Source organism: Ranitomeya variabilis, chromosome 3, assembly GCF_051348905.1.
Source record: "Ranitomeya variabilis isolate aRanVar5 chromosome 3, aRanVar5.hap1, whole genome shotgun sequence".
NCBI classification, from domain to species: Eukaryota; Metazoa; Chordata; class Amphibia; order Anura; family Dendrobatidae; genus Ranitomeya; species Ranitomeya variabilis.
Genome location: NC_135234.1, coordinates 113269908 through 113284353, shown reverse-complemented (window position 1 = coordinate 113284353; position 14446 = coordinate 113269908). Strand labels below are relative to the sequence as shown.

Genomic DNA, 14446 nt, shown 5'->3' with positions numbered 1-14446 from the left:
ACCCAGTTTTTCATGTATCTTTACTAAAGCCTGTATCTCCTAATACCTACCAGGGACGTGTTGTGCCACCTCCGCAGCCTGTGTTGATTGATGGGCAAGAACAATTTGTGGTGGAGGAAATTATTGATTCCAGGATTCGCAGGAATCGGCTCCAATATCTGATAAGATGGCAGGGATATCCCCCTGAGGAAGACTCTTGGGAACCTGTGGAAAACATCAATGCCCAACAGAAGATTTCTCGTTTTCATCAGAGATTCCCTGAGAAACCAGGTCCAGGATCGTCCTGAGGCCGCTTCTAAGGAGGGAGTAATGTCAGGACTCTGAACATTTTTTACCTTTTGTGCATTACTGCCCTTTTCCAACATGGCGTCTTTGGTCTCATGTGCACTTGTCTTCCTGCTATAAAACTCCACCCCAGCCTTCAGTCTGTGCTAGATTATTCTGCTTTGCATCCAGCTGCTGATTACTCCCTGGCCTTGCACCTGCACCTGCTCCTGTGAACCTGTGTTGGAGATCCTGCCACTCTGCTCTGAGTTCCTGCTGCATACACCAGTGTTCAGTAATCCTCCTTCATCTGCTGCTTGTGTTACTTCCATCTGCATTTGTTGGACATGTAAGCTGTTTGCTGCTCTGCAAAACCTGAGACTATTAACCAGGCCTCCCTGGTTGAGCTAAGATATGATTTGAACTGCCTTATAGCATATCTATCTGTGTCTGGACTAAGTCAAGGATCTATTCGTGTCAAGTTTCCTCAAGAATAACTGTGCTTCATAGACTTTCTGTTTGTTTGCATCTACCTCTGAAGTTTCCTATTGACTACTAAGCTGCGTTTATTATTTGCACCAAGTGTTGTGGACTTGAGTTTCTCTCTGCACCTGTTTGAATCACCGTGTGATAATATAAACTTTACCACTTATAAAACTGTGTCCTGTTGTCTTGTTCCACGCAAAGAGTCTCCTGAATTATCCCCTATAATTATTACACCTAGGCTTATACTCGAGTCAATAAGTTTTCCCAGTTTTTTGTGGCAAAATTAGGGGTCTCAGCTTATACTCGGGTCGGCTTAAACTCGAGTATATACGGTTTATTTTTGCGCCAGAAGCAGTGTGAAAGACTGGTGGAAAGTGTGCCAAGACGCATAAAAGCTGTGGTTAAAAATCATGGTTATTCCACAAAATATTGGTTTCTGATTCTGAACTCTTCCTGAGTTAAAACATTAGAATTGTTGTTTCTAAATGATTATGAACTTGTTTTCTTTGCATTATTTGAGGTCTGAAAGCACTGTTTGTTTGTTTTTAGTTTAGACCATTTCTCCTTTTCAGAAAAAAACAAAACAAAATTTATTGCTTGGAAATTCTGAGACATGTTGTCAGAAGTTTTTAAAATAAAAGAACAATTTACATTTTATACATAAAATACACCTATAAAGAGAAAAATCAGACAAACTGAACATTTTCCAGTGGTCTATTAATTTTTGCCAGAGCTGTATATTCCATGAGCTGGAATCGGAGGTGTATATACCATACTTTTCCTCTGAGTTCTCTAATAACTGGTTTTATATTGGAACCAGCCGCAGCCTCGTCCATCACCCCTCAGTTAATTTCATTATTGTCCTGATGATTGAATGCAGCAGAATTGCGTCTCTGTGATAAACTGGTGGCAGCAGTGGGATCTGCATGACCCTCCCCCCCACCCCCCGGTTGTCATACACGATGTGGCGTAATTCAGGAAACAGACAAAATTTGCTAAAAAAAGTGCTAATATTTATACAAACTTTTCATTGAAATCTTTACTGTCTCTTTAAGTATGTAACTAAAGCAAACAACTTTGAGTAGAATCCTGCTGGACTTTGTAACACCCTGCTTCTTAATAGCCCTGATTTCTTCAGGCTTTCTAGTTTGTAATTTGGGAGGAGACATTACTTCTTCTACATAAACCTAAAGCCACTTCCTGGTTATATTTATAATCACCGTGGTAGACAATGGGTGAGATCTAACGTTCCAGAGACATTGACTTGTTTCTTACAAAATTTTATTAAGTAATTGCAGAAATCTGTGACAATATGGTCATATTATTATATACAGTATGTTACTCCTATTGTATTTCCTACAAATCACTGTTGACACAACTTCTACATTGTCTGTTGTAGGTCCTCAATTTGAAGCCAGTCATTGGTTTTGGGTTGCTGCTATCTTCTGCCTGACTCTGGTTTTAGCAGATGATCTTGGAGTTGCAAAAGAACCATTTAAACAAGGTGAGCAGACTCTACCATCATGGTGTTACCAGCTTTATACCCATTAGCTACAGTGTGTGTATCTTGTGTATCTTGCAAATTACAAGATGCCCTCTGTATACTTGTCCCACAGCCCTAAAACAAACATGCTTTTTTGGTCCTGGTAATAAGATTGTATTTAGGAATCACCATTTGTTGAAAAATCTTTGCAGAAGTCTGACTACTTTTTATCAATAGTACCGTATTTTCCGGCGTATAAGACGACTGGGCATATAAGACGACCCCCCAACTTTTCCAGTTAAAATATAAAATCTTCTTAAAAGTCGGGGGTCTTCTTATACGCCGTATGTCGTCTTATAGGGCCGGTGACTAATGTGCCTTTTGGGTGGGAGTGGTCCCGATGACGACGAGGGGGCGTCTCACAGGAAAGTGTGAGTGGACTATCCCCCATTACCTCATCGTAGCGCTGAAGCGTGGGGTCTCTGCTGGGAGCGGCGGCTCCTCTTTGTGCCGCATGGGTGCTGTGGGGCGGCGGCTCCTCTTCTGCAGTGTGGAGCCTCTGTGCTGTGGGGCGGCGGCGGCGTATTTTAATGCGGTCAGTCGGGGCTCCTCCAGCATCTTCTTAAAGCCCGGAGGCCCCGCCGGCAGCTCCATTGCTACGATGCGGTGGCCTCCGGGAAAATGGCCGCTAGGGGCGGCGCATGCTCAGATTCAGATCTCGTCCCAAGATCTCGGGAGACGAGATCTGAATCTGAGCAGCGGCCATTTTCCCGGAGGCAGCTCCATTGCTGCGATGCGGTGGCCTCCGGGAAAATGGCCGCTGGGGGCGGCACATGCTCAGATTCAGATCTCGTCTTGAGATCTCGGGAGACGAGATCTGAATCTGAGCAGCGGCCATTTTCCCGGAGGCCACCGCATCATAGCAATGGAGCTGCCAGCGGGGCCTCCGGGCTTTAAGGAGATGCCGGAGGAGCCTCGACTGACTGCATGAAAATACGCCGCCGCCGCCCCACAGCACAGAGGCCCCACACTGCAGAAGAGGAGCCGCCGCCCCACAGCACAGCACCCACGCAGCACAAAGAGGAGCAGCCACCGCCGCTCCCAGCACAGAGACCCCACGCTGCAGCACTACGATGAGGTAATGGGGGATACTCCATGCACTTTCCTGTGAGACGCCCCCTCATCATCATCAGGACCACTCCCCCCCCACCCATCATATACACCCGGCGTACAAGACGATACCCGGCGTATAAGACGACCCCCGACTTTTAAGAAGATTTTCAGGGGTTAAAAAGTCGTCTTATATGCCGGAAAATACGGTATATTTAATAATATCAAAGACATTGTAATAATTACAATAAAGTGATAACAGTTGATATAAAATGAAAATGCAGTCCAATCTGCAGGCACTTTGTTCTAGAGCAGGGGGAGCTCAACAGATTGATATACAGTTTTAGAGGAAATTATTCAGTATACGGTAACTTATTTTTTATTAATTTAAAAATCTGCTCATTCTTGGCTTTTCAGATACTTGGACGGTCCTTTCAGTGACTCAGGGATATTCTGTGCTATTATACTGTGGGGGGGTCTTTGGGTGTGTACAAATGAGGGGAAGGCTGTTGATGTATATACCGTGGTGTACCGCCAGTGGTGGCAGACAATGTGGCCGCTATGGGGTCTGTGCATTGGTGTGCCCAATACCAGTGAAGGCATCAGGCCCTCCCCTGCCCGTCATTCCACGTTCAACTGGATCCTGGATGGCGATATAGTTGAAACCAATGTTGAAAGTGGAAACTGTCAAATTCCTTGAGGTGTCTAGTTTTCAAAATTGGGTCACTTGTGGGAGTTTTCCACTGTTTAGGCACGTCAGTGGCTCTCCAAATGCGACATGACACCCGCAGACCATTCCTTCAAAGTCTGCATTCCAAAATGTCACTCCTTCCTTTCTGAGCTCTGCCATGTGCCCAAATAGTAATTTTCCCCCCACATATGTGGTATCTGCATACTTAGCAGAAATTGCACAACAACTTTTGTTTTATTTTTTATTTTCACAGCTCCATGTTATAAACTTCTGTGAAGCACGTGGGGGTTTAAGGTGCTCACCACATATCTAGATAAGTTCCCTGAGAGGTCTAGTTTCCAAAATAGTGTAACTTGTTGGGGATTTCCAATATTTAGGCATATCAGGGGCTCTCCAAACGTGACATGGTGTCCGCTAATTATTACAGCAAATTTTTTATTCAAAAAGTCAAAAGGCGCTCCTTCCCTTCAAGGCCCTGCTGTGCACCTAAACAGTACTTTTCCTCCACATATTGGGTATTGTTGTACTCAGGAGAATTTGCACAATAAATTGTATGGTGCAGTTTCTCGTTTTACCCTTATGAAAATGCAAAATTTGTGGATAAAAAACATTTTTGTGGGAAAAATTAGATTTTTTTATTTTCACGGCTCAATGTTATAAACTTCTGTGAAGTATCTGAGGGTTCAAGGTCAAATCTAGATAAGTTCCCTGAGGGGTCTAGTTTCCAAAATGGTGTTACTTGTGGATGGTTTCCACTGTTTAAGCACATCAGGGGCTTTCCAAACGCAACATGGTGTCCGCTATTTAATCCAGCAAACTTTACATTCAAAAAGTGAAATGGTGCTCCTTCCCTTCTGAGCCCTGCTGTGCGCCCAAACAGTATTTTTTGTCCATATATTGGATATCGGTGTACTCAAGAGAAAATGCACAACAAATTGTATGCTGCAATTTTTCCAGTTACCCTTGTGAAAATGCAAAATTTGGGGATAAAAAAACATTTTTGTGGAAAAATGTGATTTATTCTTTATTTTTTTCATGGCTCAAAATATAAACTTCTGTGAAGCACCTGGGTTTCCACAGTTTAGGCACATCATGGGCTTTCCAAACGCTTGGTTCTTCAAAGTAGCCACCTTTTGCTTTGATGACTGCTTTGCACACTCTTGGCATTCTCTTGATGAGCTTCAAGTGGTAGTCACCGGGAATGGTTTTCACTTCACAGGTGTGCCCTGTCAGGTTTAATAAGTGTGATTTCTTGCCTTAAAAATGAGGTTGGGACCATCAGTTGTGTTGTGCAGAAGTCTGGTGGATACACAGCTGTTAGTCCTACTGAATAGACTTAGAATTTGTATTATGGCAAGAAAAAAGCAGCTAAGTAAAGAAAAATGAGTGGCCATCAGTACTTTAAGAAATTAATGTCAGTCAGTCCAAAAAATTGGGTAAACTTTGAAAGTGTCCCCAAGTGCAGTTGAAAAACCATCAAGTGCTACAAAGAAACTGGCTCACAGGAGGACCGCCCCAGGAAAGGAAGACCAAGAGTCACTACTGCTTCTGAGGATAAATTTATCCGAGTCACCAGCCTCAGAAATCGCAGGTTAACAGCAGCTCAGATTAGAGACCAGGTCAATGCCACACAGAGTTCTAGCAGCAGACACATCTCTACAACAACTGTTAAGAGGAGACTTTGTGCAGCAGGCCTTCATGGTAAAATAGCTGCTAGGAAACCACTGGTAAGGACAGGCAACAAGCAGAAGAGACTTGTTTTGGCTAAAGAACAAAAGGAATGGACATTAGACCAGTGGAAATCTGTGCTTTGTTCTGATGAGTCCAAATTTGAGATCTTTGGTTCCAACTATCGTGTCTTTGTGCGATGCAGAAAAGGTGAACAGATGGACTCTACATGCCTGGTTCCCTCTGTGAAGCATGGAGGAGGAGATGTGATGGTGTGGGGGTGCTTTGCTGGTGACACTGTTGGGGATTTATTCAAAATTGAAGGCATACTGAACCAGCATGGCTACCACAGCATCTTGCAGTGGCACGCTATTCCATCCGGTTTGCGTTTAGTTGGATCATCATTTATTTTTCAACAGGACAATGACCCCAAACACACCTCCAGGCTCTGTAAGGGCTATTTGACCAAGAAGGAGAGTGATGGGGTGGTACGCCAGATAGCCTGGCCTCCACAGTCACCAGACCTGAACCCAATCGAGATGGTTTGGGGTGAGCTGGACCGCAGAGTGAAGACAAAAGGGCCAACAAGTGCTAAGAATCTCTGGGAACTCCTTCAAGATTGTTGGAAGACCATTCCCGGTGACTGCCTCTTGAAGCTCATCAAGAGAATGCCAAGAGTGTGCAAAGCAGTTATCAAAGCAAAAGGTGGCTACTTTGAAGAACCTAGAATATAAGACAATTTCAGTTGTTTCACGCTTTTTTGTTAAGTATATAATTCCACATGTGTTAATTCATAGTTTTGATTCCTTCAGTGTGAATGTACAATTTTCATAGTCATGAAAATACAGAAAAATCTTTAAATGAGAAGGTGTGTCCAAACTTTTGGTCTGTACTGTATATATATACTATATATGTACAGAAGAAACCAGAAGTTTACATACACTATATAAAAGGACACATATGCATGTTTTCTCAATATCTAACATGAAATCAGAATAAACCTTTGCCGCTTTAGGTAAATTAGGACTACCATAATTACTAATATTTGCCAAATGCCAAATGTTTTAAGGTATTTTTATTACCGTATATACTCGAGTATAAGCCGAGATTTTCAGCCAATTTTTTTAGGCTGAAAGTGCCCCTCTCGGCTTATACTCGAGTCATTGTCACATACTCACCTGCTCCAGGCAAGGTCCCTGAATCTCCGATGGTCTCCGGGCATTGACAGCTTCTTGCTGTGTTGAGCGGTCACATGGTACCGCTCATTACAGTAATGAATATGGACGCGACTCCACTCCCATAGGGGTGGAGCCGCATATATTTATTACTGTAATGAGTGGTACTAGTGACCGCTCAATGCTGGAAGAAGCTGTCAATGCCCGGAGACCATCTGTAAGAAAGAAGCAGGGACCGTGCCGGGAGCAGGTGAGTATAATGGGGAGGGTGAGCACTGTGCAATATTCACCTGTCCCCGTTCCACCGCAGGGCACTGCTCCGTCTTCCGCATCCTCTGCAGTGACTGTTCAGGTCAGAGGGCGCGATGTATAGTGCACGCCCTCTGCCTGAACAGTCACTGCAGAGGACGCGAAAGACAGAGCGGCGCCCAGCGGTGGAACCGGGACAAGTAAATATTGCAAGTTCCAGGGGCCTGAGCGACGAGAGGTGAGTATGTCATGTTTTTTTTTTAAATCGCAGCAACAGCATATGGGGCAATTGTTTCTATGGAGCATCTTATGGGGCCATAATCAGCATTTGTGCAGCATTGTATGGGGCAAATATCTGTATGGAGCATCTTATGGGGCCCTTATTAACCTTTATGCCACATTATATGGGGCAAATGTCTCAATGGAGCATCTTATGGGGCCATAATCAGCATTTGTGAAGCATTATATGGGGCATATTTTAATATGGAGCATCTTATGGGGATCATCATTAACTTTATGGAGCTTTATATGTGGCGTATTTTGTATGGAGCATCTTATGGGGCCCATCATGAACTGTATGGAGCATTATATGGGGCTCCTGATTCAATATGGATATTCAAAAGCACTTAACCTACTGATGTCTCAATTAATTTTACTTTTATTGGTACCTATTTTTATTTTTGACATTTACCGGTAGCTGCTGCATTTTCCACGCTAGGCTTATTCTCGAGTCAATAAGCTTTCCCAGTTTTTTGTGGCAAAATTAGGGGTCTCGGCTTATACTCGGGTCCGCTTATGCTTGAGTATATATGGTACTTACTGCAAAGTCAAAAGTTTACATACACTAAGATTACTTTGCCTTTAAACATTTCTGGACTGCCCAGATGATGATATCTTGTGCTTTATTCTGTCCCATGGGCCTGAGGCTGCAAATATGGCTCTGTGAGATGCTGAATCTCTTCACCCTACTTACAATTAGTCACGTTCGCAGATAGCTTAACTCAGCTGTCGGCACACATGTTATGAAGAATCCAAAAGAGACTGATTTCTTTAGGAATTCTTGTTGAATGCATAAACAGCAGCAGCAGCAGGTAAAAAAGACTTTCTTTGAGACAAGCTGAAAGCACATGTGCCTCTAATGAAGCCAAGATGGAGACTGAGACACAGGGAGAAGAAGAAGGAAGTGACATGACACCCAGCAGAGGGAGACAGGGAGACAGAAGGGACAAACTTGATGGAAAGGGAGAATTTCAGCTATGCAAAACACAGGAACACATAGCAACAGTAAACATCATGAGAAACTTCAAAACAGCATGTAAAATGTACAGGACAGTCTGTAAAATTCATGGGACATAACATGCTTGTAAGCTTCTGATGTATTTTGTTTCACACCTGAAACACATTGCTTCTTTGTGTAGCATCATGGGAAAGTCTAAAGAAATCAGTCAAGATATCAGGAAGAGAATTGTGGACTTGCACAAGTCTGGCTCATCCTTGGGTACAATTTCAAGATACCAGAAGGTGCCTCACTCATCTGTACAAACAATTATACGCAAGTACTGTACAAACAAGATGGGAATGTCCAGCCATCATACCACTCAGGAAGGAGACGGGTTCTGTGTCCCAGAGATGAGCGAGCATTGGTCCGAAATGTGCATATCAACCCAAGGACAAAAGCAAAAGACCTTGTGAAGATGATGGTGGAAGCTGGAAAGATTGTGTCAATATCCACAATCAATCCAATAAATGAGTACTGTATAAACATGGGCTGAAAGGCCACTCTGCCAGGAAGAAGCCATTACTCAAAAAAAAACATAAAAAAGCCAGATTAATGTTTGCACACAGGAACTAAGACCTTAATTTTTGGAGATATGTCCTGTGGTCTGATGAAACTAAAATTGATCTTTTGGGGCATAATGACCATCGTTATGTTTGGAGGAAAAAGGGTGAAGCTTGGAAGCCTAAGAACACTATCTCAACTGTGAAACACGAGGGTGGCAGCATCATGTTGTGGAATTGTTTTGCTGCAGGAGGGACTGATGCACTTCAAAAAATAGATGGCATCATGAGAAAATAAGATTATGTGGCAACACTGAAGCAGTATATCAACATCGACATCAGCAACGACGTTAAAGCTTGGGCAGAAATGGGTCTTCCAAATGGACAATGACCCAAAGCATATTGCCAAAATGATAACAAAGTGGCTTAAGGATAACAAAGCCAATGTTTTGGAGTGGCCATCACAAACCCTGATCTCAATTCTACTGAAAATGTTTGTGCAAAGCTGAAAAGGCAGGTGCGAGCAAGGTGACCTAGAAACCTGAATCAGTTACTCCAGTTTTGTCAAGAGGAATGGGCCCAAATTCCGACCAACTATTGTGAGAAGCTTGTGGAAGGATATCCCAAACATTTGACCCAAGTAATTCAGTTTAAGGGCAATGTTACTAAATACTAATGAAATGTATGTAAACTTTTGACTCTGCAGTAATAAAAATGCCTTAAAACATTCTCTCTCATTAGTCTGGCATTTGGCAAATATTAATAATTATGGTAAACCCAATTTGGTCTTGCCCATTTTGCCCATTTTGTAAAGGTTAGAATCTGACTGATTAATTGAGTCTGCAGACAGGAGTCTTTTATAAAGGTGACTATGTCAGACAGCTGTCTCTAATGCAGGTAGCCAGTTGATTAGAAGTGTCTAACTGGTCTGTAGGAGCCAGAACTCTTAATGGTTGGTAGGGGATCAAATACTTATTTCTCACTGTAAAATGCAAATAAATTTATAAAATTCATACAATGTGATTTTCTGGATTTTATTTTTTATATTCTATCTCTCAATGTTAAAATTAACCTACCCTTAAAATTATAGACTGTTCATGTCTTTGTCAGTGGGCAAAATTACAAAATCAGCAAGGGATCAAATACTTATTTCCCCCACTGTTTGTATATATATGTTGAAAACAGTTGGACATGGTGTGAACATATTGAGAGAGAATTAATAATATTAATATTAGATATCTTAATAGATTCTGTCATGGGATGTAGTATGGTTAAAAAAAGTTTTTTAAATGTTTTTAATCATACTCTTCCACCCAAAGTAATGTATTCCATGTAATGTGTTACCATGTTTTAAGATTTGACACATGGCATTGACAGATTCAGATTTTTATTTTCAGATTTCCCCATGGACTGTGATAAACTGCCAAAGAACAGCCCTAGTGGTGTATATGTGATCAAGCCCCAATCAACACCTCCTCTAGTAGTTTACTGTCATGCAGATGAAGATGGTAAACACTGGACAATTGTCCAGAGGAACTCCAAAACTACTGAAATTACTTGGCATGAATCGTGGACCACATTCAAGTACGGATTTGGAAATGTGATGAAGGAATTTTGGCTGGGTAATGAGTATATTCATCTGCTTAGGGTACCGTCACACAGTACCATTTTGATCGCTACGACGGCACGATCCGTGACGTCGCAGCGATCGTATGAATATCGCTCCAGCGTCGTAGACTGCGGTCACACGTTGCAATCACGGCGCTGGAGCGATGCCGAAGTCCCCGGTAACCAGGGTAAACATCGGGTAACTAAGCGCAGGGCCGCGCTTAGTAACCCGATGTTTACCGTGGTTACCAGCGTAAACGTAAAAAAACCAAACAGTACATACTTACATTCCGGTGTCTGTCCCCGGCGTTCTGCTTCTCTCCACTGTGTAAGCGCCATAGCCGGCAAGCACAGCGGTGACGTCAGACGTCACCGCTGTGCTCGCTTTCCGGCTGGCAGACGCTCACACAGTGGAGAGAAGCTGAGACGCTGGAGGACAGACACCGGAATGTAAGTATGTACTGTTTGTTTTTTTACGTTTACGCTGGTAACCACGGTAAACATCGGGTTACTAAGCGCGGCCCTGCGCTTAGTTACCCGATGTTTACCCTGGTTACAAGCGAACACATCGCTGGATCGCTGTCACACACAACGATCCAGCGATGTCAGCGGGTGATCAAGCGACGAAAGAAAGTTCCACACGATCTGCTACGACGTACGATTCTCAGCAGGATCCCTGATCGCTGCTGCGTGTCAGACACTGCGATATCGTAACGATATCGCTAGAACGTCACGAATCGTACCGTCGTAGCGATCAAAATGGTACTGTGTGACAGTACCCTTACAGCTCAGAGGGCCTACATGGTGCGCTTCGTTCTAAAGGATAAGAATGATAAGGAGTGGCATGCTGACTATGATATCTTCAGCCTAGACAAAGAAGTGAATGGATATGCATTGCGTCTAGGGAGGCACTCCGGCACCGCACCAGATAGTCTAACTATTTATGACTCGAACACTGTCCATGACAACATGAAATTCTCTACAAAAGACAAAGATCAGGATCGGAGTAGTTCTCACTGTGCTAATACCTACAGTGGGTGGTGGTATGACAACTGCCACCTTGTCCAACTGAATGCCAAAGGTTATATCTACTGGAAAAATGTTTGCCTTGGAGATTGTACTGAGTCAATGATTATGGTCCGGCCTACAGGTATCTGCTGAAGACAATCTGAGCTTTTAGGAAGCTAGAATATAGCACAATGAGTCATTTTTCTCCAGCTGCAATTATTAATACTAACATTTTAGGTTCTATTAGATCATACATGTTAAATTCAGGTCCGCCAGCCAAATATTTGGCCTGCGAGGAAATAACAAATGTCTAGTAGAGCTGACCTGTGGATACACAGCATTTTCTAATACTACAAATGCAGCGTTTCCGGTCCAACACACTCCTGGTTATTAAAAAGCTGTTTACAACACGCCACGTAGTAAGGCGCTTTTCAGCTATGATGTACTTCCTGAGCGGCATTCACCTGAGCCGGAAGTTTCCTCCTCCTCTCCCTACATCAGTGCGCACTTTCCTTGAGCTCTCCAATACATCTCATCAAGCATAGCACCTACTACCCTCTGTCTCCTCCACGTGCCGGGCACAGGTACGCTATTCAGCCAGTGCACTCATTCCATTATTTAATACAGCTTTAAATAACCACAAATGAAGATGAATGACCTGCGAAGGGTATGTTGTCTAATCCAAAAAATTCTAAAGAGGCAAAGGCCCACTAGAAATGATTCCTCTCTAGCAAGTCAATAAAACATAACTTTTATTGTACTACATTAATATATTATTTTAAGGGGTAATGAATTAAAATGACAATCCTAATTTGCCATAAATAGGTCATATATATACAGTTGTGCTCAAAAGTTTACATACTCCGGAAGAATTTTTGATTTCTTGGCCTTTTTTCAGAGAATATGAATGATAACACCCAAACTTTTTCTCCACTCGTGGTTAGTGGTTGGGTGAAGCCATTTATTGTCAAACTACTGTGTTTTCTCTTTTTAAATCATAATGACAACCCAAAACATCCAAATGACCCTGATCAAAAGTTCACATACCCCATTTCTTAATACTGTGTATTGCCCCCTCTAACATCAATGACAACTTGAAGTCTTTTGTGGTAGTTGTGGATGAGGATCTTTATTTTTTCAGATGGTAAAGCTGCCTACTCTTCTTGGCAAAAAGCCTCCAGTTCCTGTAAATTCCTGGGTTGTCTAGCATGAACTGTGCGCCTGAGATCTCCCCAGAGTGGCTCAATGATATTGAGGTCAGGAGACTGAGATTGTCTCTCCAGACCCTTCACTTTATTCTGCTGTAGCCAATGAGACAGTTCGACTTGGGCTTGTATTTTGGATTGCTGTCATGTTGGAACGTCAAAGTACATCCCATGCGCAGCTTCTGGGCTGGTGAGTGCAAATTTGCCTCCAGTATTTGCTGATAATGTGCTGCATTCATCTTTCCTTCAACTTTGACCAAGTTTCCTGTGCCTTTGTAGCTCACACATCATCAAAACATCCACCTCCATGCTTTACAGTAGGTATGGTGTTCCTTTCATCATAGGCCTTGTTGACCTTTCTCCAAATATAACATTCATGGTTGTGGCCAAAAAGTTCAATTTTGGTCTCATCACTGCAAATTACCTTGTTCCAGAAGTTTTGAGGCTTGTCTCTGTGCTGTTTTGCGTATTGCAGGCGAGATACTTTGTGGCATTTACACGGTAATGGCTTTCTTCTAGCGAATCGACCTTGCAGCCCATTTTTCTTCACGTGCCTCCTTATTGTGCATCTTGAAAAAGCCACACCACTAGTTTTCAGAGAGTCCTGTATTTCAGCTGATGTTATTTGTCGGGTTTTCGTTGCACCCTGAACAATTTTCCTAGCAGTTGTGGATGAAATTTTGGTTGGTCTACCTGACCATTGTTTTGTTTTTACAGAGCCCCTGATTTTCCATTTGTTAATCACAGTTTGAATGCTGCTGACTGTCATTATCAATTCCTTAGATATCTTTTTGTATCCCTTTCCTGTTTTATACAGTTCAACTAACTTTTCCCATAGATCCGTTGACCATTCTTTTGCTTTCCCCATGACTCACAATCCAGAAACATCAGTGGCTGGATGAAAGATGCAAGAGTCTGTCTGGATCCCAGAAACTCACTCAGCTTTTATGCACACACACTGTTTACAAGAAAAGAGGTCACAGGTGAGGATGTTACCTTTAGTAGTTGTGTTAACTTCTGTGCATGCTATCAGGCCAAAATCACCAGGGTATGTAAACTTTTGATCAGGGTCATTTGGATGTTTTGGGTTGTCATTATGATTTAAAAAGAGAAAACACAGTCATTTGACAATAAATGGCTTCACCCAACCACTAACCATGAGTGGAGAAAACGTTTTGATGTTATCATTCATATTCTCTGAAACAAGGCCAAGAAAACAAAAATTCTGCTGGGGTATATAAACTTTTGAGCACAACTGTATATATTATATACAACCCCTGGCAAAAATTATGGAATCACCGGCCTTGGAGGATGTTCATTCAGTTGTTTAATTTTGTAGAAAAAAAGCAGATCACAGACATGGCAAAAAACGAAAGTCATTTCAAATGGCAACTTTCTGGCTTTAAGAAACACTAAAAGAAATCAAGATAAAAAAATGTGGTAGTCAGTAATGGTTACTTTTTTAACCAAGTATAGGGAAAAAATGATGGAATCACTCATTTCTGAGGAAAAAATTATGGAATCATGAAGAACTAACAAACAAAAAACACTCCAACACATCACTAGTATTTTGTTGCACCACCTCTGGCTTTTATAACAGCTTGCAGTCTCTGAGGCATGGACTTAGGCTACGTTCACATTTGCGGTGTGCGCCGCAGCATCGCCGCCGCAACGCACAGCGCAAATGTGAACACATGCACAACGCTGCTTTTTGCGCCGC

At 42.5% G+C, this 14446-nt stretch overlaps 1 protein-coding gene across 1 annotated transcript; it reads left to right on the top strand.

Moving 5' to 3' along the window:
• The first annotated feature begins 1906 nt into the window (after positions 1–1906).
• Positions 1907–11674, top strand: LOC143815393 (fibrinogen-like protein 1-like protein). The gene is made up of 4 exons (XM_077294529.1): positions 1907–1985; positions 2150–2254; positions 10303–10558; positions 11290–11674. Exons 1-4 carry the CDS (start codon positions 1982–1984, stop codon positions 11672–11674), a joined length of 750 nt encoding a protein of 249 aa, XP_077150644.1. The 5' UTR covers positions 1907–1981.
• The last annotated feature ends 2772 nt before the right edge of the window (positions 11675–14446 follow it).